Source organism: Stegostoma tigrinum, chromosome 30 (assembly GCF_030684315.1).
Source record: "Stegostoma tigrinum isolate sSteTig4 chromosome 30, sSteTig4.hap1, whole genome shotgun sequence".
Taxonomy (NCBI): Eukaryota; Metazoa; Chordata; class Chondrichthyes; order Orectolobiformes; family Stegostomatidae; genus Stegostoma; species Stegostoma tigrinum.
This window is the reverse complement of record NC_081383.1, coordinates 3,082,320-3,104,634: the sequence shown is the minus strand read 5'-3', so window position 1 is coordinate 3,104,634 and position 22,315 is coordinate 3,082,320. Positions and strand designations below refer to the sequence as shown.

At 46.2% G+C, this 22,315-nt stretch overlaps 1 protein-coding gene across 1 annotated transcript; it reads right to left on the bottom strand.

The window, feature by feature from the left end:
• Nucleotides 1-1,336: 1,336 nt before the first annotated feature.
• On the bottom strand, nt 1,337-17,312 carry mpv17l2 (MPV17 mitochondrial inner membrane protein like 2). The gene is made up of 5 exons (XM_048559424.2): nt 16,282-17,312; nt 14,944-15,105; nt 8,867-8,943; nt 7,287-7,415; nt 1,337-1,653 (listed from the first exon to the last, which is right to left on the bottom strand). Exons 1-5 carry the CDS (start codon nt 16,466-16,468, stop codon nt 1,552-1,554), a joined length of 657 nt encoding a protein of 218 aa, XP_048415381.1. The 5' UTR covers nt 16,469-17,312; the 3' UTR covers nt 1,337-1,551.
• Between the last annotated feature and the right edge of the window lie 5,003 nt (nt 17,313-22,315).

Here is a 22,315-nt window from a genome sequence, read left to right as displayed (position 1 = left end):
AAATCCCGGAACATTAGCCTGGGGTCTGCTTTACCAGGGCAACAAAATCATTGCCAAGCCACCACCTCAGAAAAGCTGTACGGGGTTTTGGGGACAGCACAGTGTGCGCGGTTTTGGTCCCCATGTCTAAGGAGGCATACACTTACATTGGAGGCAGCACAGTGAGGGGGCCATTGGGCCCTGGGATAAACATGGCAGGAAAGGCACGGGCAGAGCATGGCATGGTTTTTGACGAAGAGATTGAATAACATAGGTATATACTAGGAAGATTGAGCAATGATCTCGTTGAAATATGAGAGACTCTATACAGAGCTTGACAGGGTCAACACAGATGATTTCCTCTGGGCTGCGAAAGCTAACACCTGGGGCAGAGTCTCAGAAAGGGCTCATTATTTTGGAACGAGATGGGGAGAAATCCTTCCTGCCAAGGGGTTGAGAGTCTTCGGAATTCTCTAGCGCAGAGGGTGGTGGTACATTTATGGCTTGGATAGGCAGATTTTTGTTTTCAGGGAAATTTAAGGATATGAGGAGTGGGTTAGAAAGTGGGGAACTGCCATGATTGTACTGATTGGCAGAGCAGCTCCAATAGGCTGAACAGTCTACTCTTGTTACTGGTGTGTTCCTGTGTACACAGGATGATCCCACAGCTAGACATTTGCTTCATCAAGCTGTTAAGAAGGGAAAACATGGAATTCCAACATCTCAGTATATCAGAGGCCAGAGCAGATCACACATTCACATCCTTGTTTGAGACCATGCAGGCACAATCATAGAATTTTATTGTACACGAGGCCATTCAACCCATCATGTCTGTACCTGCTCCTGATAAAGCTATCCAGTTAGTCCACTCTCCATAACCCTCTACCTTCATCCCTTTCAAACACATATCCTTTTTGAAACCTCTGATGGAAGCCGCCTCCACCACTCTCCCAGGCAGCGCATTCCAAACCCTAACAACTCTGAGTACAGAAGTTTTTCTTCATCTTTCCTAGCTCTGTTGCTGACAATCCTGAGATCATGACCTCTAGTTACTGACATACCAATGATCGGAAACAGAATATCCTCCATTACCCAGTCAAAATTGTTCACAACTTCGAACACCTCAATAAGGTCATCTCTTAATTATCTGACACAGGGGCAAATCTGCTCCCTCTGAGAAACTGCTGAGATGTGAAGCAAATTTCAAGCTGTGGAATTATCCTGTGTATTAGACATGGCAGCAGTCCCTACAGTTATAGCTGCACTTGACAAAAGTCCATTCTTTACTGGGAAGTCATGTAGAACAATCTGAAGTTGTGACAGATGCTACAGAAATGCCAGACCATTTCCTTAGGTCCTCATTTTAAAAATATTTTAATTCTTCAACAGGTCAGAATGACAATTTCAACGATTATTTAAAAAAAACTGTTCAGAACAGCCCAGAAGTAGCCTTTCTTCAGCTCTTAGCTGCCTGCATGCTGAGGTTCAGGGTGGGCAGGATCAGCCATCAGAGACTGCTCCTCAGTCTTTGGGCCATCGGGGAGTCCAGGTTTATTGCCAAATCGACAGCAGCTACGGTCTATCTTCCAGCGATTTCACTGAGCTCTCTGACTTTACTTGCTGTTTGTCCGAAACCCCTGTCTCACCCACTGTCAGTGCTGCACCTTCCTGATCCTGAAAGAAATACAGAAAGTAAGAAACTCCCGCACATCCCAGATGTCCAAGTTCTTCAAGGACCGCAACTTTCCCCCCACAGTGATCGAGAACGCCGTTGACTTCGTCTCCCGCATTTCCCGCAACATATCCCTCACACCCCGCCACCGCCACAACTGCCCCAAGAGGATCCCCCTCGTTCTCACACACCACCCCACCAACCTCCGGATACAACGCATCATCCTCCGACATTTCCGCCATCTACAATCCGACCCCACCACCCAAGACATTTTTTCCTCCCCACCCTTGTCTGCTTTCCGGAGAGACCACTCTCTCTGTGACTCCCTTGTTCGCTCCACACTGCCCTCTAACCCCACCACACCCGGCACCTTCCCCTGCAACTGCAGGAAATGCTACACTTGCTCCCACACCTCCTCCCTAACCCCCATCCCAGGCCCCAAGATGACTTTCCATATTAAGCAGAGGTTCACCTGCACATCTGCCAACGTGGTATATTGTATCCATTGTACCCGGTGTGGCTTCCTCTACATTGGGGAAACCAAGCGGAGGCTTGGGGACCGCTTTGCAGAACACCTCTGCTCGGTTCGCAACAAACAACTGCACCTCCCAGTCGCAAACCATTTCAACTCCCCCTCCCATTCTTTAGACGACATGTCCTTCACGGGCTTCCTGCAGTGCCACAAGGATGCCACCCGAAGGTTGCAGGAACAGCAACTCATATTCTGCTTGGGAACCCTGCAGCCCAATGGTATCAATGTGGACTTCACAAGCTTCAAAATCTCCCCCTCCCCCACCGCATCCTAAAACAGCCCAATTCGTCCCCTCCCCCCACTGCATCCCAAAACCAGCCCAGCCTGTCTCCGCCTCCCTAACTTGTTCTTCCTCTCACCCATCCCTTCGTCCCACCCCAAGCCGCACCTCCATCTCCTACCTACTAACCTCATCCCACCTCCTTGACCTGTCCGTTTTCCCTAGACTGACCTATCCCCTCCCTACCTCCCCACCTATCTTCTTTTCTCACCATCTTCGATCTGCCTCCCCTTCTCTCCCTAGTTATTCCAGAACCCTCTCCGATGAAGGGTCTAGGCCCGAAACGTCAGCTTTTGTGCTCCTGAGATGCTGCTTGGCCTGCTGTGTTCATCCAGCTCCACACTTTGTTTTTATCTCAGATTCTCCAGCATCTGCATTTCCCATTATCTCTGAGACAATTCTAGTTTCTGTTTTTGCAGTGAGATGTTGTGATCTGGAATCCCATGACTGAAAGGGCTGTGTGTCAATACAGCAATTAAGGTTCCAAGGGAAATGAAATCCAAACAAAGAAACATCCAACTACCAAGGTATGAGGGTAAAATAAAACAAAACTAGGGATGCTGGGGATCTGAGTACAGAAATTGCTGGAGAAATTCAGCAGCATCTGTGGAGGGAAAATAGGGTTGAATTTTCGAGTCCAGTAACCCTTCTTCATAACAATTCTGAGAAAGGGTCGCTGAACCCGAAACTTTAACTCGGCTTTCTCTCCATGCAGCCACCCCTGCTGAGTTTCGCCTGCTACTTCTCGCGTGTTCAAGGTTGCCAGCTAAGATAGATGGGGCAGCTGCATTAAATACCATGGCAGCGGATACATAATGATTAATATTTAACAGCAAATACACGCATTGCAACAGTCAGACATTCCTTTCCGACAAAAGGACACAACATGAAAGGTGACCCAACCAAAGCTGACACAACAAATTAAGGATAAAATTAGACCCAGGGTTAGATCGTATAAAATTGCTGGATAAAGTAGGAAGCCTCATGAATGGCTGAGTTTAGAATTCAACAAAGAAAGATGAAGAAGTTGATGAAGAGTGGATATTGAACCATCAGAGTAAACTTGAAAGGAACTTAATACAGACCATAAGGACTTACATAGAAACAAAAAGATGCAGCTCTGTCAAATGCCTAAAACCGGAGAAATGATCATGGAGAATAGTCAAACAACTACTTTAATTCGGTCTCCATAGAAAAAAAAACAAATAATTTCACAAAATGCTAGGAAAGCAAGGGTCTATTTGGAAGGAAATCATCAGTGATGGAGAAATTAATGGGGCCGAAAGTTGATAAGGCCTGATAATCTGTGTTGCTGGGGAGCGAAGGGGCACCAACGGAAACGGCAGGTACTTTGGTTGTCATCTTCCAAAACTCTGCAGGTTCCGGAATAGCTCCATGAGATTGGGGGAAATCGCAAATGTAATGTTAACATTTCAGAAAAGGAGGGACGGGAAGAAAACAGTTAAGCCGAACATCAGCAGTGAGACAACTGTTGGAGGACCATAAGACATTGAAGCAGGAATAGGCCATTCAGCCCATCAAAGCTGCTCTGCCATTCTGTGAGATCATGGCTGATCTGATCATCCTCAGTTACACATTCCCCTGGCCTTTACCCCATACTCCTGGATTCCCCTCACCGATTAAAAATATGTATCTTAGCTTTGAGTATGCTTAATGACCCAGTCTCAACAGCCTCTGAGGAAAAGAATTCCACAGATTAACAACCCCACGATGATTGTAAAGGATTTGACAACAATGTTGAGAACAAACCAACAGGATTACACAAAATCAATACAGATTTCCAAAAGGTAAATAATGCTTGGAAAATCTACAAAGACTTTTTCGATGACATAGCTAGTGCAGTAGATGAGGGAAAACTGGGACTGTGGCTTACTTACATTTTCAGAAAGCTTTTGACAAATTGCCACATACAAGGTTAGTGAGCGAGATTAAAGCACGTGGGATTTAGGGTAATATCATAGCATGGATTACGAATTGGTGTACAGACAGGAATTAGTGGGTCATTTTCAGCGTGGAAGACAATGTGAAGTGGGACATGACAAGGGTCAGTGCTTGGGGCCCCAGCTGTTCGCACTGTATCTGAAAAATGCAGGCAAGGAAAACACATGTAACATTTCCAAGTTGCTGATTACACAAAACTAGGAGGGTCTGAATGTGGTAAAGACACTTCAAGGCGATTTAGACAAGTAGAAAGAGTGAGCAAATGTGTAGCAGATGCAGTAGATGTGGATAAGTATGAAGTTGTCCACTTTGGTAGGAAAAGCAGAATGGCAGAGATGTGCTTAAATGGACAAAGTCACACAACACCAGGTTACGGTCCGAGATAGTTCAAACTGCAGATGCTGAACAATCTGAGATAACAAGGTGTAGAGCTGGATGAACACAGCAGGTCAAGCAGCATCAGAGGAGCAGGAAGGCTGACTTTTTTTTATAAAAGAAGGGTCTAGGCCTCGCAACGTCAGCCTTCCTGCTCCTCCGATGCTGCTTGGCCTGCTGTGTTCATCCAGCTCTGCACCGTGTTATACCAGGTTATAGTCCAACAGGTCTATTTGAAATCACAAGCTTTCGTAGCACTGCTCCTTCATCCTAATAACCTGGTGTTGTATGACTTCTGACTTAGTCCACCCCAGTCCAACACTGGCATCTCCACATCATGGTTACATTATGATAGATTAGGAAAGTGTTGATTTACACGTGAACCCAAGCTTCCTGGTACACCAGTCACTGAAAGAAAAGATGCAGGTGTGGCATGTAGTCAGGACAGCAAAAGGAATGTTGGCCCTCGCTGCAATATAGTTTGAGTGCAGGAATGAGGAAGTCAAACTGGAGCTGTCCAGGGCCTTGGAGTATTCTGTACAGCTTTTGTCTCCCTAACCAGGGAAAGATTTATTTGCCACAAAGGGAATGCATTAAAGGTTCACCAGCCTATTCCTGGAATGGCAGAATTGTCATTGAAGGGTTCACTGCGCCTGTATTCATTGGAGTTAGAAGCATCTCTTTGAAATGTATAAAATTCTGATAGAACTGGAGAGACTGGATGCAGAACCAATGTTTCTCCTGGTTGGGTGGGGGTTCCAGAATGGGGATCAAGGTCACGGGATACAGGATAGGCTAATTCGGTCCAAAAGAAATTTCTTCACCCAGAAGGCAGGGAACTTGTGGAATTCTCTACCACAGGAGGGTACGGATTTAAGACAGTCGTACATTTTCAGAAACTCAAGGCATTAAGAGATGTTAGACAGCAGGAGTATGATGTCAAGATACAGGACCAGCCGCAATGATGAACAGTGGAGTGCATTTGATGGGCCAAATAGCCTACTCCTACTCTTCTTTTCTATGTTTCAGTGGGATGGCTGTGAATTAAACTGATGCCTGGACATACAAAAGGGGGAATAAAAGTCTTGCGTTGTAGTATTAATGTCATTACTTCCAGGATAGAAGTTCAAGTTCCTTATACCCTAGAGGTGTGTCATAACAGGTCGAAACAACATTATTTATATTGGGCCCTCAGCTCACACGGGGACACAACTCTGTTGTACTGGTAGAGTCAATAAACTCTCCACTCAAAGGAAGTCCACATCTCTTTAGTTTCTTTTTGACAGAATTTGTTAACATGGTGAAAGCAGATTCAATAGTAACTTTGAATAGAGACCCAGATAAGAACTTGAAGGGGTCACAAAAACAGTACAGCAATGGGGAAGGAGATGTAGGGTGAGAGAGAAGGCACAATGCTGGAAGATTCTATGAAAATAAGACAACTAAAGTCAGTCTGGCTTTCTCTCTCCAGATAGTAATTAAAATACAAAACAGGAGACCTGGCAGTCACCTTCCCCATTCCTGAAGGACAATAACCCTGCCTCCACACTAATGCTTCCTAATTCTGTAGCAGTTATACTTTCATTCTGACGTTAGAGTTCAATCACAGTGTCTCCTGAATTGTACCCTCGGTACAGATCCAAAGTTCACGATACAAATCTGATTCAATACTATTTATAAATCATTTTACCAATGCTAGCGTAAACATAAAATACTGTTACAGCAGGTAGTGCTTAGCTAGTAGGCCTGCAAAGCACAGAGAGAAGTCTCCTCCATGTCCAAACCCATGCTGTCCCAGTCCCTGGGAGTGTTTGATGGGGATTGACAGTCTAGAGGAGGCTTTACTCTGTATCTAGTCCCGTGCTGTCCCTGTCCGAGGAGTTTTTGATGGGGATGGAGTAGACGGAGTTTTACTTTCAATTCAAAAGTACAGAGGAAACTTCGCATTTGGTTTAAAAGAGTAGCAGGCGCTTTACTCTGTAGCTAACTGCATGTGGTCTCTGTCCTCGGAATCTTTAATGGAGAGTGTAGAGGTAGCTTTACCCTGTATCTAACTCTGTACTGTTCCTGTCCTCGGACTGTTTGAGGGGGACTGCGAGAAAAAAAAGTGTCACTTGCAGCTTAAAAGATTAGAGAGAGCTTTACTTTCAGTTTAAAAATGTAGAGGTAGCTTCACTTTCAGTTAAGAGTAGGGGGAGTTTTATTTGGTATCTGACCCCACATGAGGTACAGTTGTAAGAGGACGGAGTGGGTGAGTATTCAGATCAAACATCCATCATCAAGGGGACAACAGACAAGATTTCAGCTCAGAGATAGTAAGAACACAGCGTGGAGCTGGAGGAACACAGCAGGCCGGGCAGCATCAGAGAAGCAGGAAGGCTGATGTTTCAGGTTGGGACCCTCCTTGAGAAATGGGGGAAGGGGAAGGGGGCTCAGAAATATATAAAGAGAGGGAGGGGATGGGGCTTCTCCCAGCAAGTACTTACCTCATGTTTAAGGTAGGAAAGGTAAGTATCCCAACCGACAGTCACTACATTCACATACAGGACACGGTATTTCGGAGACAGAAAGTAGAAGTTGATCATTTGGGCTCCAGGCCACAACATCAAATCTGCCTGGAAAGACGTGAATGGATTAAAATGTCAGAGCTTCCTGGTGACTGTACCAAACCAAACCATACTTCAAACAGACCCCTAAAGATGGTCACTAATGACTGACTGGGCACAGTCTCACCCCTGAGGGCTGAGATCAGTTGACTCTAGATTCAGTCAGGACCATCTCCCTCCCCCCCACCCACAACCACCAATTCTGATGCTTCAGGCACACACAGTCACTCCCCAAGGAAGAGGTCAGTCTCCAGTTTACAACGACTTTCCTTCAGGGTGGTTAGTGTCAGCATTGCTTTTCAAGAGACTAAGAGAGATTTACGTTTACAAAGTGACTTTCATCATTTCAGAACTTGAAAGGTTCCACCACAGTTCAAAAGCTCTTCATTAGCTTTGGGGTGATAAAGATAGCATTCTGTATGTGGAATTTAGGTCCAAGAGAGAAAATAAACCTCAATTTATATAGTACCCTATGACCACTTCACAGACAATTAAGTGCTTTATTGATCTACAGCCTCTGTGGTAAAGTGGGGAACATTCCTTGAGTTGACTGTCATCTCCTCGAGTGGTAATTGAGGACACAGGTTAACACTTGAGCATACGGGTTCAAATCCCCACCATGGCAGCTGGAGAAGTTTGAATTCAATTAATTAAAAAAAAAATCTGGAAACAAAAGCTATTCTCAGTCATGGTGGCCATCATTGACTGCTGTAAAAACCCATCGGGTTCTCCGGCCCATTTGAGGCAAGGAAATCTGTGGTCCTCACCTGGTCTGACCTACATGTGACTCCAGACCCATCACAGCCTGGGTTGACTCTTAACTGCCCTCTGAAGAGGGCACTCAGTTCAAGGGCAATTAGGAATGGGAACGAAATGCTGGCCTTGCTAGTGATGTCAAAATTACATCAGAAAGGATAATGAAAAAGAAAGCAATCAACTTGGATTAAGGAAGTAATTAACAATTCAGTTAAATTACCAGGTTATTTTGTGATGTCAACTGCGAGATAAACATTGGTCAGTAGATCAGGGAGAAACTCTGCTGCTCTTTATTTGAAAGATAATGCAACATATACTTCAAATCCAGCTGAAAGAGCAGTCTGGGTCTTGGTAAATGTTGCACCTGAAAGACAGAGCTAAGGCAGAGCAGCACTTTCTCAGCTTTGCCAGTACACTGTTAGCCTTGAGGTCAGTGCTCGGGATCTAGATTAGGACTCACACCCCCAACCTTGTGACTCAAAAACAGGTGAGAACCACCGGAGGTACTGCAGAAGTGGCATCAAGTAACTAAGATCATACTTTGCAATTTTTCCAGTGCCATTTTGCAACACAAACACTGTAAACAAGGCTTGTGTAGTGTCTTGGGCAGTTCTAGGTGAAAAGGCCCCAAGTTAAAAAGGACAAAATCATGACAAATCATCCAAAATCAATTCATTGTAAAAACAAGAATATCAAACTGTTACCATATAAAATTTCCAGAACTTCCTCTTGAACTCCATCAGGCATTCAATTGGATGATGGCCTTCTAACATCCCCATTCCTGTCAAAACACATCACTGTATCTTCAGTTGAAAATTCCTCTCAGAGATTCTAACATACCATTCAAATCCCAATGTTCCTCCGCCCCATCGGATCCAAGCTGTAGGATCCCTTCTTTAGTCCCTCTCTGCAATGAGAGGGAGAGAGAGAGAGAGCGCGAGCCTCAAACCCCGCGAACACAGGGCTGCAAGTAAAAGTCAACTCTCAGTACAAGTACACTTGGGGTTAAACACAGACAGTGGCTCGGCATGGAGCACGTCAATATAATAACATGAGTTAGGGGCATGGAGAAATACCTTGACCTGCCTCTGCCCTAATGCAATCCAGAGATTGATCTGTAAATGCAATAGGTTTGGAATTGGTTACATAGGAATTTCCCATTGCAGAGGAAAATAGTTAATTCAAACTTCAGACCATCTACATAAGGTTGTTGTGTCGTCTCCAAACAGCAGGACAGATTTTTCAAACCAGAATGAACTGACCATGTTTTCAGGACTGGTCTGTCCATGAAAAAACACTGCACTGTTTCAAAGACCATACTCAGCTGGGGTGGATATGAAATAAATCATGGACAAACAGCCCTCGGATATCTCAAATAACAGGAAGCTGTTTGGGTGACACACTGCCAGCTCATAGGATTGGGGACCAGGGTTCAATTCCACCTTCGGGTGACCGTCATGGCCATGGTAAATGGGTGATTACAGGGATGGGGTGGGATGCTCTTTGGAGGGTCTGTACAGATCCAATCTGTAGGGGGAGGCAACGGCCTAGTGGTATTATCGCTGGACTTTTAATCCAGAGAGCTAGATAACATTTGGGGGATCTGGATTCAAATCCTGCCACAGTAGATGGTGGAATTTGAATTCAATAAATGTCTGGAATTAAGAATCTAATGATGACCATGAATCCATTGTCGATTGTCGGGAAAAAACCATCTGATTCACTAACGTCCTTTACAAGTATGAATTGCTGGAGAAACTCAGCAGCATCAGTGGAGACAGAAACAGAGTTAATGTTTTGAGTCCAGTCACCCTTTTTTACACGGAAATATGATTGATGTGGTGATTATATGGTCGACCTGAACAAAAAGTGAGTTGGAATTAAAGCGCCTTTACTGCAGTTGGAAGACAGGTCAGAATCAGTTGGCCCGACTCACACCACAATCGCTGCTGGATGGTCCCAGCTGTGGAGTGAATCACAAACCTCCAGACAATCATCTTGGGCAGGGAGGGGGTGCAGTTACCCAGGAGGGTCAGGGGCAGGCAAACTGCTCATGTACCGGCAGTTCTCATGCGAAGAATCAATCTCATAAGAAGGATTGTGAAGTAACCAGTCAAATGTGAAAGGTATTGGAATTGAGAAGTTAGGAGAACTCAGGGGGAACAACCAAATCTTGAACTCACTGAGATTTGTGCAGAAATAGGAGGTTTTGTCTATGCTTTCTCAATAAAGGTGTGTTTCTGATAAGCTGCAATGGCTGCATGTGTTCTGGGCGAGAGCCAAGGTTAAATTGCAGTGTTTTAAATTGAATGAACCAATGAAGTTGCTGTGTCATTGAGATTGTTTACAGACTTTGTATAAGGGCAGCAGGGGGTTTATTTCAATAAATAAAAGATTTGTGGTTGAGCTAAACCTGCATCTGTGAGATTTCCTTCTTGATAAAATTCTAAAGTCCAAGAACCAGTCCTGAGGATGTTAAACAGGAATTGTATACAGTCACATTAATTGGATCAATGGAATGGCACATGCAAGGTCTTCCATGTGACTGCTGTTGGGCCTGGAGTGGGTAGCAGCAGCTGCGGAACAATATTTCCATTTAGTTTAATAAGTTTTCCTTACAATGTTTTTTTAAACGTGGGAGAGCCAGCAGTACGTCAGCACAAAGGATAATGCCAAAATATTTGTATCCATCTTCAGCTAGAAGTACCAAATGGATGATCTGTCACTGTGTAACACTGGGGTACAGTACCTGTGGGGACAGGTCTGTCACTGTATAACACTGGGGTACAGTACCGGTGGGGGACAGGTCAGTCACTGTATAGCACTGGGGTACAGTACCGGTGGGGGACAGGTCAGTCACTGTATAGCACTGGGGTACAGGTCTGTCACTGTATAGCACTGGGGTACAGTACTGGTGGGGACGGGTCTGTCACTGTATAGCACTGGGGTACAGTACTGGTGGGGACGGGTCTGTCACTGTATAACACTGGGGTACAGTACTGGTGGGGTACAGGTCAGTCACTGTATAACACTGGGGCACAGTACCTGGGGGACAGGTCAGTCACTGTATAGCACTGGGGTACAGTACCTGGGGGAACACATCTATTGCTGCATAACTCTGGGAAATGGCACTAGTGGGGCTGTACTTGTGGGGGTACGTTTGAAAGTTAACTTTGTGAGCGAAGGTAATATAGATTCATCTTGATGATTGAAAGTTGAAAACTTGTTCTGATCATGGTTGAGGATGATTAGTAAAGTTCAAAGGGGAATAATTTTTGAAATATTTGTTCATAGTATGTGGAAGAATTATCAAGGTCAATAGTTATTGCCCATCTCACATGCCCCTTGAGAAGGTGGGGCTGAGCTGCTTTCTTGAAACAGTGCAGTCCATGTGCAGTAGGCAGACCCACAACGCCCTTAGGGACGGAATTCCAGCATTTTGACCCAGTGACGCTTCAGAACTCCTCCAGTGGGCCCCAACATCACAGACACAAATCTTTAGCCAGTTCGATTCACTCCGAGAAACAGTAGGAGGCGCTGGATATTGCAAAGTCTGCAGACCACGACAATATTTCAGCAACATACCCTGTCATTTTTCTCACCACTGCATGGTTCAGGAGGTGATTGGATTGAAATATAAAATCCTGAATGCATTTGACCGGGTGTGTGTGGGGGGGAAGGATACCTGCTCTTCTGGGAGAATCTAGAACTACAGGATCACCCATTTAAAGCAAGAGATAAGGAAACATTTTTCTCTCAGAAGGCTGACCCTTTCGGAATCTCTTTTGCAAAAGGCCGTGGATGCAGAATTGTTAAATATTTTAAGGCAACGTTAGTTAGATTCTTGATGACCAAAGGGATGGAAGATTGTCAGGGAAATGTAGAGTTGCGGTGAAAACCAGATCAGCTGTGATCTTATTGAATGGGGGAAACGGGCTGGAAGTGCTGAATGGCCTACTCCCGTTCTTCATTTGCACAACCCACGAGGTCAAGTGCAGCATTGACCCCATTGAAACCAGAAGTCAATGTGTCAGTCCTAGCATTTGGCATATATGGGACCTCAATGCTGTTGAGATGCAGCATTGCGTATTCCTGCTCCAGAAGTGGCCAAGTCTATCAATGCCCCTTTAAGGGGTAGTTCATGGGTTGATTAGTTTAGTTACTTAATTAACCAGACTACTCCACTGCTCTGTTGATCTAGGGGGAGTCTCAATTCCAGTTTTTCAATAAGCAGGTATGACAGATCATAAGTTCAAATCACAGATAAACCTTCCATCCTGTCTCCGCTGGTCCAAGTCTCCTACTGGGTGTTGTGGGGTCTGTACTGTAATGTCCTTACCAAGCTCGAGTGTTGTCTCCTATCCAGGAGAAAGCAGCCCCAGTTTGATTGGCACTACATCCACCAGCATCCTCTCTCTCCATCACAGATACTCAGTCGCAGCAAGGTGTACTATCTACAAGATGCACTGCAGAAATTCACCAAAAGGTCCTGAGACAGCACTTTCCAACCCACGGCCACTTCCATCGCAAAGGACAAGGGTAGCAGACACATGGGAACACAACCCCCTGCAAGTTCCCTTCCAGCTACTCACCATCCTGACTTGGAAATATCTCGCTGTTCTGAAGCGTCACTGGGTCAAAATGCTGGAATTCCGTCCCTAAGGGCATTGTGGGTCTGCCTACTGCACATGGACTGCAGTGTTTCAAGAAAGCAGCTCAGCCCCACCTTCTCAAGGGGCAAGTGGGATGGGCAATAACTATTGACCTTGATAATTCTTCCACATACCATGAACAAATATTTCAAAAATTATTCCCCTTTGAACTTTACTAATCATCCTCAACCATGATCAGAACAAGTTTTCAACTTTCAATCATCAAGAAGAGTCTATATTATCGTCGCTCACAAAGTTAAAACTTTCAAACGTACCCCCACAAGTACAGCCCCACTAGTGCCATTTCCCAGAGTTATGCAGCAATAGATGTGTTCCCCCAGGTACTGTACCCCAGTGTTATACAGTGACTGACCTGTCCCCCCCAGGTACTGTACCCCAGTGTTATACAGAGACAGACCTGTCCCCCAGTACTGTATCCCAGTGTTATACAGTGACAGACCTGTCCCCCAGGTACTGTACCCCAGTGTTATACAGAGACAGACCTGTCCCCCAGTACTGTATCCCAGTGTTATACAGTGACAGACCTGTCCCTACCGGTACTGTACCCCAGTGTTATACAGTGACAGACCTGTCCCCCCCAGTACTGTACCCCAGTGTTATACAGTGACAGACCTGTCCCCCACCAGTACTGTACCCCAGTGTTATACAGTGAGAGACCTGTCCCCCAGGTACTGTACCCCAGTATTATACAGTGACAGACCTGTCCCCCAGGTACTGTACCCCAGTGTTATACAGAGACAGACCTGTCCCCACCAGTACTGTACCCCAGTATTATACAGTGACAGACCTGTCCCCCAGGTACTGTACCCCAGTGTTATACAGTGACAGACCTGTCCCCCAGGTACTGTACCCCAGTGTTATACAGAGACAGACCTGTCCCCCAGTACTGTATCCCAGTGTTATACAGTGACAGACCTGTCCCTACCGGTACTGTACCCCAGTGTTATACAGTGACAGACCTGTCCCCCCCAGTACTGTACCCCAGTGTTATACAGTGACAGACCTGTCCCCCACCAGTACTGTACCCCAGTGTTATACAGTGAGAGACCTGTCCCCCAGGTACTGTACCCCAGTATTATACAGTGACAGACCTGTCCCCCAGGTACTGTACCCCAGTGTTATACAGAGACAGACCTGTCCCCACCAGTACTGTACCCCAGTATTATACAGTGACAGACCTGTCCCCCAGGTACTGTACCCCAGTGTTATACAGAGACAGACCTGTCCCCACCAGTACTGTACCCCAGTGTTATACAGTGACAGACCTGTCCCCCCCAGTACTGTACCCCAGTGTTATACAGTGAGAGACCTGTCCCCACCGGTACTGTACCCCAGTGTTATACAGTGTCAGACCTGTCCCCACCGGTACTGTACCCCAGTGTTAGACAGTGACAGACCTGTCCCCACCGGTACTGTACCCCAGTGTTATACAGTGACTGACCTGTCCCCACCGGTACTGTACCCCAGTGTTATACAGTGACAAACCTGTCCCCACAGGTACTGTACCCCAGTGTTAGACAGTGACAGACCTGTCCCCACCGGTACTGTACCCCAGTGTTATACAGTGACTGACCTGTCCCCCCAGTACTGTACCCCAGTGTTATACAGTGACAGACCTGTCCCCCCCAGTCTGTACCCCAGTGTTAGACAGTGACAGACCTGTCCCCCCCAGTACTGTACCCTAGTGTTATACAGTGACAGACCTGTCCCCCCCAGTACTGTACCCTAGTGTTATACAGTGACAGACCTGTCCCCCCCGGTACTGTACCCCAGTGTTATACAGTGACAGACCTGTCCCCCGGTACTGTACCCCAGTGTTATACAGTGACAGACCTGTCCCCCCCAGTACTGTACCCTAGTGTTATACAGTGACAGACCTGTCCCCACCAGTACTGTACCCCAGTGTTTTACAGTGACAGACCTGTCCCACTGATATCCTACCCCCCACAGCGCTGTGTTATGCTGTCTTGTGGGTGAATGTGTTGTCAGATACAGATTGAATGGAGGCAGGAGAAAGGTTTCACACACGGATAACCCTAATTAGGGGTACAGCGTAGAGTGATTTGGTTGGAGCCAGGATATTTTGGAGACAGGAATGTTACACATACCACCAAAATAGATGAGGCCAAAGATCGGTGAGGCAATGATTTGGTCCAACAGAACTTTCTTCAGCACAGTGCGTTTGGTCCTTCCTGGAAACCTTCGGTCCAGGGCCCCGTACCAGAAATGCCCAAAGGGGCCCATTAAACAGCCAGTTGCAAACATTCGTCCTGTGAACAAGTGAGAAAAACGGTGAGGACAGACTGACGTTGGGAAAAACAGAGTTCCCTTGCTTGCAGAATTAAGGCAAAGGAATAACCCTTCCTTTTAGAAATATTGAGTAGAGCTGAACGTATCAATCCTCAGTTGCTGCTTGAACTTAGAGGCTGTTTTTCCAGCTTCAGGGCTTTGCATGTCATTTGCCTCCCAACTGTGTAGACTTGTTTGGCTGTTGCGGGGAGTCCTACACAGACAGTCCCCACCAGTACTGTACCCCAGTGTCCTACAGCGACAGACCTGTCCCCCCCAGTACTGTGCCCCAGTGTTATACAGTGACAGACCTGTCTCCACCAGTTCTGTACCCCAGTGTTATGCAGTGACAGACCTGTCCCCACCAGTACAGTACCCCAGTGTTATACAGCGACAGACCCATCCCCCACTGGTACTGTACCCGTGTTATACAGTGACAAACCTGTCCCCACCAGTACTGTGCCCCAGTGTTATACTGAGCGAAACCAAAGTCAATGTCTCAGCTCCAGTGACCTTTCCTCAGAACAAGGAGGGTTGCTAGACTCGGAGTGTTCATTCTGCCTGCTTTCTCTGCACAGATGCTGCTCGACCTGCTGAGATTTTCCAACAATTTCTGTTTTGCTTCTGATTTCCAGCACCTGCAGTTCTTTTGGTTTTTGTTTTGAAAAAGTGTAGGTTCCTGCCTAGATACAGCTCGTTCTCCCATGACAGCATAGTTGTGTTCCTGTGTAAAGTCGCGCAGTAGGGAAATCGCTGTAGTAAATCCCAATAACTATGCAGTGGAAGGTTCGCCTTATCCAAACAACAACCGCTATTCCGCGTTACAGCCAATTCGTGTTAATGAAACACACCTCACAGAACCCTCTGTGCTGCACAGTTCTAAGTTCCAAACACAAGGCACTATACAAATGCTTTAGAGATAGTAGGAACTGCAGATGCTGGAGAATCTGAGGTAACAAGGTGTAGAGCTGGATGAACACAGCAGGCCAAGCAGCATCAGAGGAGCAGTAAGGCTCACGTTTCGGGCCTAGACCCTTCTTAAGAAATGGCTTCTGAAGAAGGGTCTAGGTTCAAAACGTCAGCCTTCCTGCTCCTCTGATGCTGCTTGGCCTGCTGTGTTCATCCTGCTCTACACTTTGTTAACACAAATGCTTTACCTGTTCGTGCCCATTCCCGCACATAGTCAGGCTCTCGCCAGATCTCCCGGGTTTGTTGGATCATGTCTCCAACGGCCATCAGAGCCCCACAGCTCACAGTGTTGGTGATGAACAGATACCTGCCAGTGAAGATTGATTTCCAAACAGCAAGCAGCCGTACACAGAAACTCGGGTTTGGAGCAGGCATCCCGTACAACCGAGGGCAGAGCTAACCCACTGACTCAAATAATTGAAACCTTCAAAAGTCACTCTCCAAAAGAGATCTACCCAATTTTATTCCTCAAAGTCTCCTTGAAATTTCCAGCCAGTATGATGTTAAAAGCAAGACACAAACTAACTCCTGAAAAAGCTTGAAGTCCGGCTTATTACCTAACCTTGAGGCTTTGACTCACCATATAAAATAATTTATCATCCAGTATTGGTATAATATATTAAACTGCTCCTTTTTCCTGAAAATGTACTTTCTTAACGGTGAGTTTGCACCACCTAACACATTCAAGTTCTGTTTCTATAAACCGTATGCATTAATCGAGCCCAAAGGCTATAAAGTGGAGTTCTCTGGGAATCCTCAGACGTCTGTCCAGTCTCCGGCCACTGGTCAGCTGTGAAGGTCAGTCTGAGCAGGAGCTGAACTCTGAACTTTAAACTGGGACAATAATTCCAGTTCAGACTTCACTGCCTCCTCCTCTCCACCCTCAAATCCTGGTTCCCCTCAATGAGCTTGTCTTTCTCAGCCCATTCCCTCCCCCGACACTATCCCGAATACTTCCACATTTCTACGTCTATCCCTAATCAACGCCGCCCTCTCTTTCTGTATGTACCCCAGCTCCTTCCCTCTTTCTCCCCTTCGTCAGTCTATTCCCACGTATGCGCCTACTTCTGTCTCTCTGCACACCATCGTTAATAGCTTGATCCCACTCGGTGTCCCTGTCCCTATCGAAATCCACTCACATTCACCCCCCTCCCCCCACCACCTCTCTGTTCTGTTTCTAGATCCTCTCCGTACCCCCTCTTTATCTCTTCCTCACCCCCAGCTCACATACGTTTTAATTTTATTCCCTGACACACAGACACACTTTCTCTTCCTGTCACTAAACGTGAACCACGTGCCTCAGAATCCGGAAGGAAATTACAAACTCTCATCCCAGTATCTGTTTTTTCCACTAATCAGATCCAGGGACCGGTTTGATTGATACAGGGATTGGCCAATGGAAAGCAAGGTAATCTGAATACGCTGTTACATGACGACACTATTCGCCAATCAGATCATTCAGCGTTACATACTACTACGTACAGATATTAATATTCAATTAGAATAGGCGGGGCTATCCCTTGATATCCTGTCGTCCAGTCACCGGCGCCGCCTGGAAAAAGTCGTCGGAAAGTTATAGTTTACTGATTGATTATTGACTATTTTTGAGATAATGGGAACTGCAGATGCTGGAGAATCCAAGACAATAAAATGTGAGGCTGGACGAACACAGCAGGCCAAGCAGCATCTCAGGAGCACAAAAGCTGACGTTTCGGGCCTAGACCCTTCATCAGAGAGGGGGATGGGGGGAGGGAACTGGAATAAATAGGGAGAGAGGGGGAGGCGGACCGAAGATGGAGAGAAAAGAAGATAGGTGGAGAGAGTGTAGGTGGGGAGGTAGGGAGGGGATAGGTCAGTCCAGGGAAGACGGACAGGTCAAGGAGGTGGGATGAGGTTAGTAGGTTGATGGGGGTGCGGCTTGGGGTGGGAGCAAGGGATGGGTGAGAGGAAGAACAGGTTAGGGAGGCAGAGACAGGTTGGACTGGTTTTGGGATGCAGTGGGTAGAGGCGAGATTCTGAAGTTTGTGAAACCTGCACATCTGCCAATGTGGTATACTGCATCCACTGTACCTGTTGTGGCTACCTCTACATTGGGGAAACCAAGTGGATGCTTGGGGACCGCTTTGCAGAACACCTCCCCTCGGTTCGCAATAAACAACTGCACCTCCCAGTCGCGAACCATTTCCACTCCCCCTCCCATTCTCTAGATGACATGTCCATCATGGGCCTCCTGCAGTGCCATAATGATGCCACCCGAAGGTTGCAGGAACAGCAACTCATATTCCGCTTGGGAACCCTGCAGCCTAATGGTATCAATGTGGACTTCACCAGTTTCAAAATCTCCCCCTCCCCCACTGCATCCCAAAACCAGTCCAGCTCGTCCCCGCCTCCCTAACCTGTTCTTCCTCTCATCCTGGCCCCTCCTCACACCTCAAGCTGCGCCCCCAACTCCTACCTACTAACCTCATCCCAGACCCTTGACCTGTCCGTCCTCCCTGGACTGACCTATCTCCTCCCTACCTCCCCACCATCCCCGCCCCTTTAACTTGTCTCTCTCCTCTCCACCTATCTTCTCCTCTATCCATCTTCGGTCTGCCTTCCCCTCTCTCCCTATTTATTTCAGAACCCTCTCCCCATCCCACTTTTCTAATGAAGGGTCTAGGCCCGAAATGTCAGCTTTCCTGCTCCTGAGATGCTGCTTGGCCTGCTGTGTTCATCCAGCTCCACGCTTTGTTATCTCAATCCCCAGGCAGAATAGGTTCAAGGGGCTCAACAGCATCCCTTCACTCCTATTTCTTATGGTCTTATGGGAGGAGGGGAATTAGAGGAGACAGCTGTAGCACACAATAATAGAATTGTTACCGTGTGAAAGGAAGCCATTCGGCCCATCGTGCCTTCACCAGCTCATTAAATGAACTTTATTATCTAGTGCCAATCTCCTGCCCTTTTCCCCAGACCCTTACAGCTTATTTTTATTCAAGTAACCATCCAATGCTCTCGTGAATACCTCAGTTGTACCTGCCTCTGCCACATTTCCACATTGCATTGGGCAGTGCATTCCACATTCCATTCTGAGGAGTATCAACGGATTCAAAACATTACCTTCTTCCCCCAGATGCTGGCAGACCTGCTGAGCTTTCCCAGCAATTTCTATTTCAGATCTCTAGTAGAGCCATCAGCATAACATTTGTGAGATAGGAAATCTGCCATTTCTACGTGGTCCGGCCCACATGAAAAACTGCAGGTTACTGTTTGAAAATAAGGATTGCCCATTTAATACGAGGGACTCGCAGGGAGGGTAGTGTCCTCAAAAGAATTTAAAAATGATTGACATCGCTACCTGGGTGCTCTGGCTTAGAACATAGAACCGTACAGTACAGTACAGGCCCTTCAGCCCACGATGTTGTGCTGAACTTTTACCCTAATCCTAAAAGTCTATCTAACCTCCACCCCTACCTTATACTATCATCAAACTTTCCTCCCACAATCCAAAGATGTGCGGCCTAGGTGGATTGACCAGATTAAATTACCTGTAGCATCCAGGGATGCGCAGACTAGATGGATTAGCCAGGGGAATTACAGGGTTGCAGGGTAGGGTGGGGATCTTTTCAGAAGATCAGTGTGGGCCAAATGGTTTGTTTGGTACTGTAAGGTTTCTGTGATTCTAAGGTTGAACTAAGGAGCTCAAAAAGAGGAGAACTGATTCACCCTTCCTCACCAGATTATAACAAGCGCCGTAGTTTATCGGGTTAATATTTGAACCATATTTTCCTTTCATTTAACTCGAAGGGATTCTGTCACGGAGGTTAACTTTAAAATGTAATTGTTGCAATGTGTGACTGTGCATTGGTAGGATCGCAGCATTCGACAAAAGGCAATCAGGAAGAAGTCAGCCAATCAGTGATGGTGAGTGAGCAGGAAAGGTCAGCCACACACCTGATGGCGCTGACTCTGTTGGCTCTAAGTAAGACCATGGGCTAGGTTACACCCACCCGAAAGGGGCTCCAGATTAGCATGCCACCACAGATGGTTCCACAGGCAATGTAGCATTGCATCAGCGCTGTGCTTGGCAAGTAAGCCTGTATTTTCTGCTTAAGTCTCTGGGGTGGATCTTGAACCCGACATCTTCAAACTAGAAGCAGATGTAGGCCATTCAGCCCCTTGATCATAATCTGCCACTCATTAAGGTCTGGGCTGATCTGTTTAAATTTGGAATTCCACATTCCCACCTATCAACAATCTATTTCCTAAATGACCCATCCTCTACTGCATTCTGAGACAGCGGGTTCCAAAGCCACACAACCCTCTGAGAGAAAAAAGTTCCTAAAGAGTGACCCTAATTTTTAAACAAATTGGGGTTGACCCACAAGAGGAAACATCTTTTTCACATCCACCTTGGAGGGTCCTCACATGCTTCAGTCAAGTCACCCCTCGCTCTTATCAAACAAGCCCAGTCAGCCCAATCTTTCCTCATAAGACAACAGATTCATTCTGGGTATCAATCAAGTAAATCTCTTCTGAACCACCAACAATGCATTTACATATCATCCTAATGCAGGAAGCCAGAGCTGCACACAGTGTTTGAGATGTGATATCACAACTATTCTGTATAACTGAAGCTTAACCTCCTTAATTTTACATTCAATTCCTTTCATAATAAATTATATAATTCTTTGTGATTAATTGCTGCACCTACATGTGACATTTTTGTCACCCCTGCACTAAAACGCTTCGATCTCTAGCCCTTCGAATTGTCTGATTAAGCAATATTCTTTTTAAAAATTCTTCCTGCCAAGGTAAACAACTTCAGGTTTTCCCACCTTAAACACCACCTGCCACTCTTTTGCCCACTCCCACAGCCCATCTATATCTGTCTGCAATAAGGTGTAGAGCTGGATGAACACAGGAGGCCAAGCAACATCAGAGAATGAAGGCTGACGTTTCGGCCTTCTGTTACACCTTGTTATCCCAGATTCAACAGGATCTGCAGTTCCTGCTATCTCTATATCTGCCTGCAACTTTCTTATGCCTTCCCCACATAATTTTCTACTTATCTTAGTATTGACTGTGAGTTTAGCCCCCATGCCTTCACTTCCCTCATCAAAGTCATTGATGTAAATTCTAAAAATTTGCTGCCCCAACACAGAAGCCTGTGGGATTCCACTTGTCACATTGCACCTTAGCTACATATTTTAGGGTGAAGTCAATCAGGACTGAGGAACCTGTTAACCTACAGTTCCATTCATTTACTCCACCATTTCCTTAGTGATTGTAATATCACTAAATTCCTGTTCCACTTCCAGCTCCTAACAGCTTTTATTGGAATGTTACAGGCTCTGCATTTATTTTCCTGTCTCACTCCATTTTCCCTCTCATGTGCACCTCTTCCTCTGATTACTGTAACTTCTCTATCCCAATCCTGCCAATTCTTCTGTCTCACCTTTTCTCCTGTTCCTCTCTTCTCCACCTGTGTGTGTGTGTGTGTGTGTGTGTGTGTGTGAAACTGAGTGCATGTGTGCGTGTCTGACTGTGTCTGTGTGTCCTGTCTCATTGAGTGCCTAGTCTTCTCTTCCACTCTTCCTCAGCCTGTGGCCTTGATCTCCCCAGTATCTCCATCGTCCTGACCAGACATTGCAATGAAGAGCTTCGATTCTCTCCTCTCTGATCTGCTTAAGTAACTCCACAAAAATGATTTCAGGCCCAAGCCTCCAGAGGGCAGAGTAACACAATGACATCCCAATGTGCTTTCCAATTCCTCAGACATGCAAAATAAAACAATTTAAACCATTCTCAAGCTGCAAACTCCGGACAATTCTGAGCTAGAATCTCCAGCAAGAGAGAGAAAAGGAAAGACAGAGAACAAGAAAGACATGAGGAAAGAGATTCAGGAGAAGAGAGAGACACAGAAGGAAAGAAAGAAGGAAAGAGAAGAATACGAGAAACAGAACTAGAGAAGAGGCAAAGACAGCAACAGAATCAAGAGGGTGAGGATAAAAGAGTGTGAGGCTGAGTGAAGGAAATAGAGAGAGAGAAAAACTAGCTCAGAAACACCCTACACTGCAATTCCTCACTCCAATCACTGTAACACTCTTCTATAGCCCACAACCCGCACTGTAACATTGTACTATAGCCCACACCCCTCACTGTAACATTGTACTATACCCCACACCCCCCACTGTAACATTGTACTATACCCCACACCCCTCACCGTAACATTGTACT

What these genes read in the sequence shown, in the direction of transcription:
- mpv17l2 (XM_048559424.2), bottom strand. Translation starts at nt 16,468, where the DNA reads ATGCCTGCTCCAAACCCGAGTTTCTGTGTACGGCTGCTTGCTGTTTGG. An exon ending in GCGGGAATGGGCACGAACAG is followed by an intron (nt 15,106 to 16,281) that starts GTAAAGCATTTG and finishes ACTTGTTCACAG; the next exon opens with GACGAATGTTTGCAACTGGC. An exon ending in TTTCCTACCTTAAACATGAG is followed by an intron (nt 1,654 to 7,286) that starts GTAAGTACTTGC and finishes TATTTCTTTCAG; the next exon opens with GATCAGGAAGGTGCAGCACT.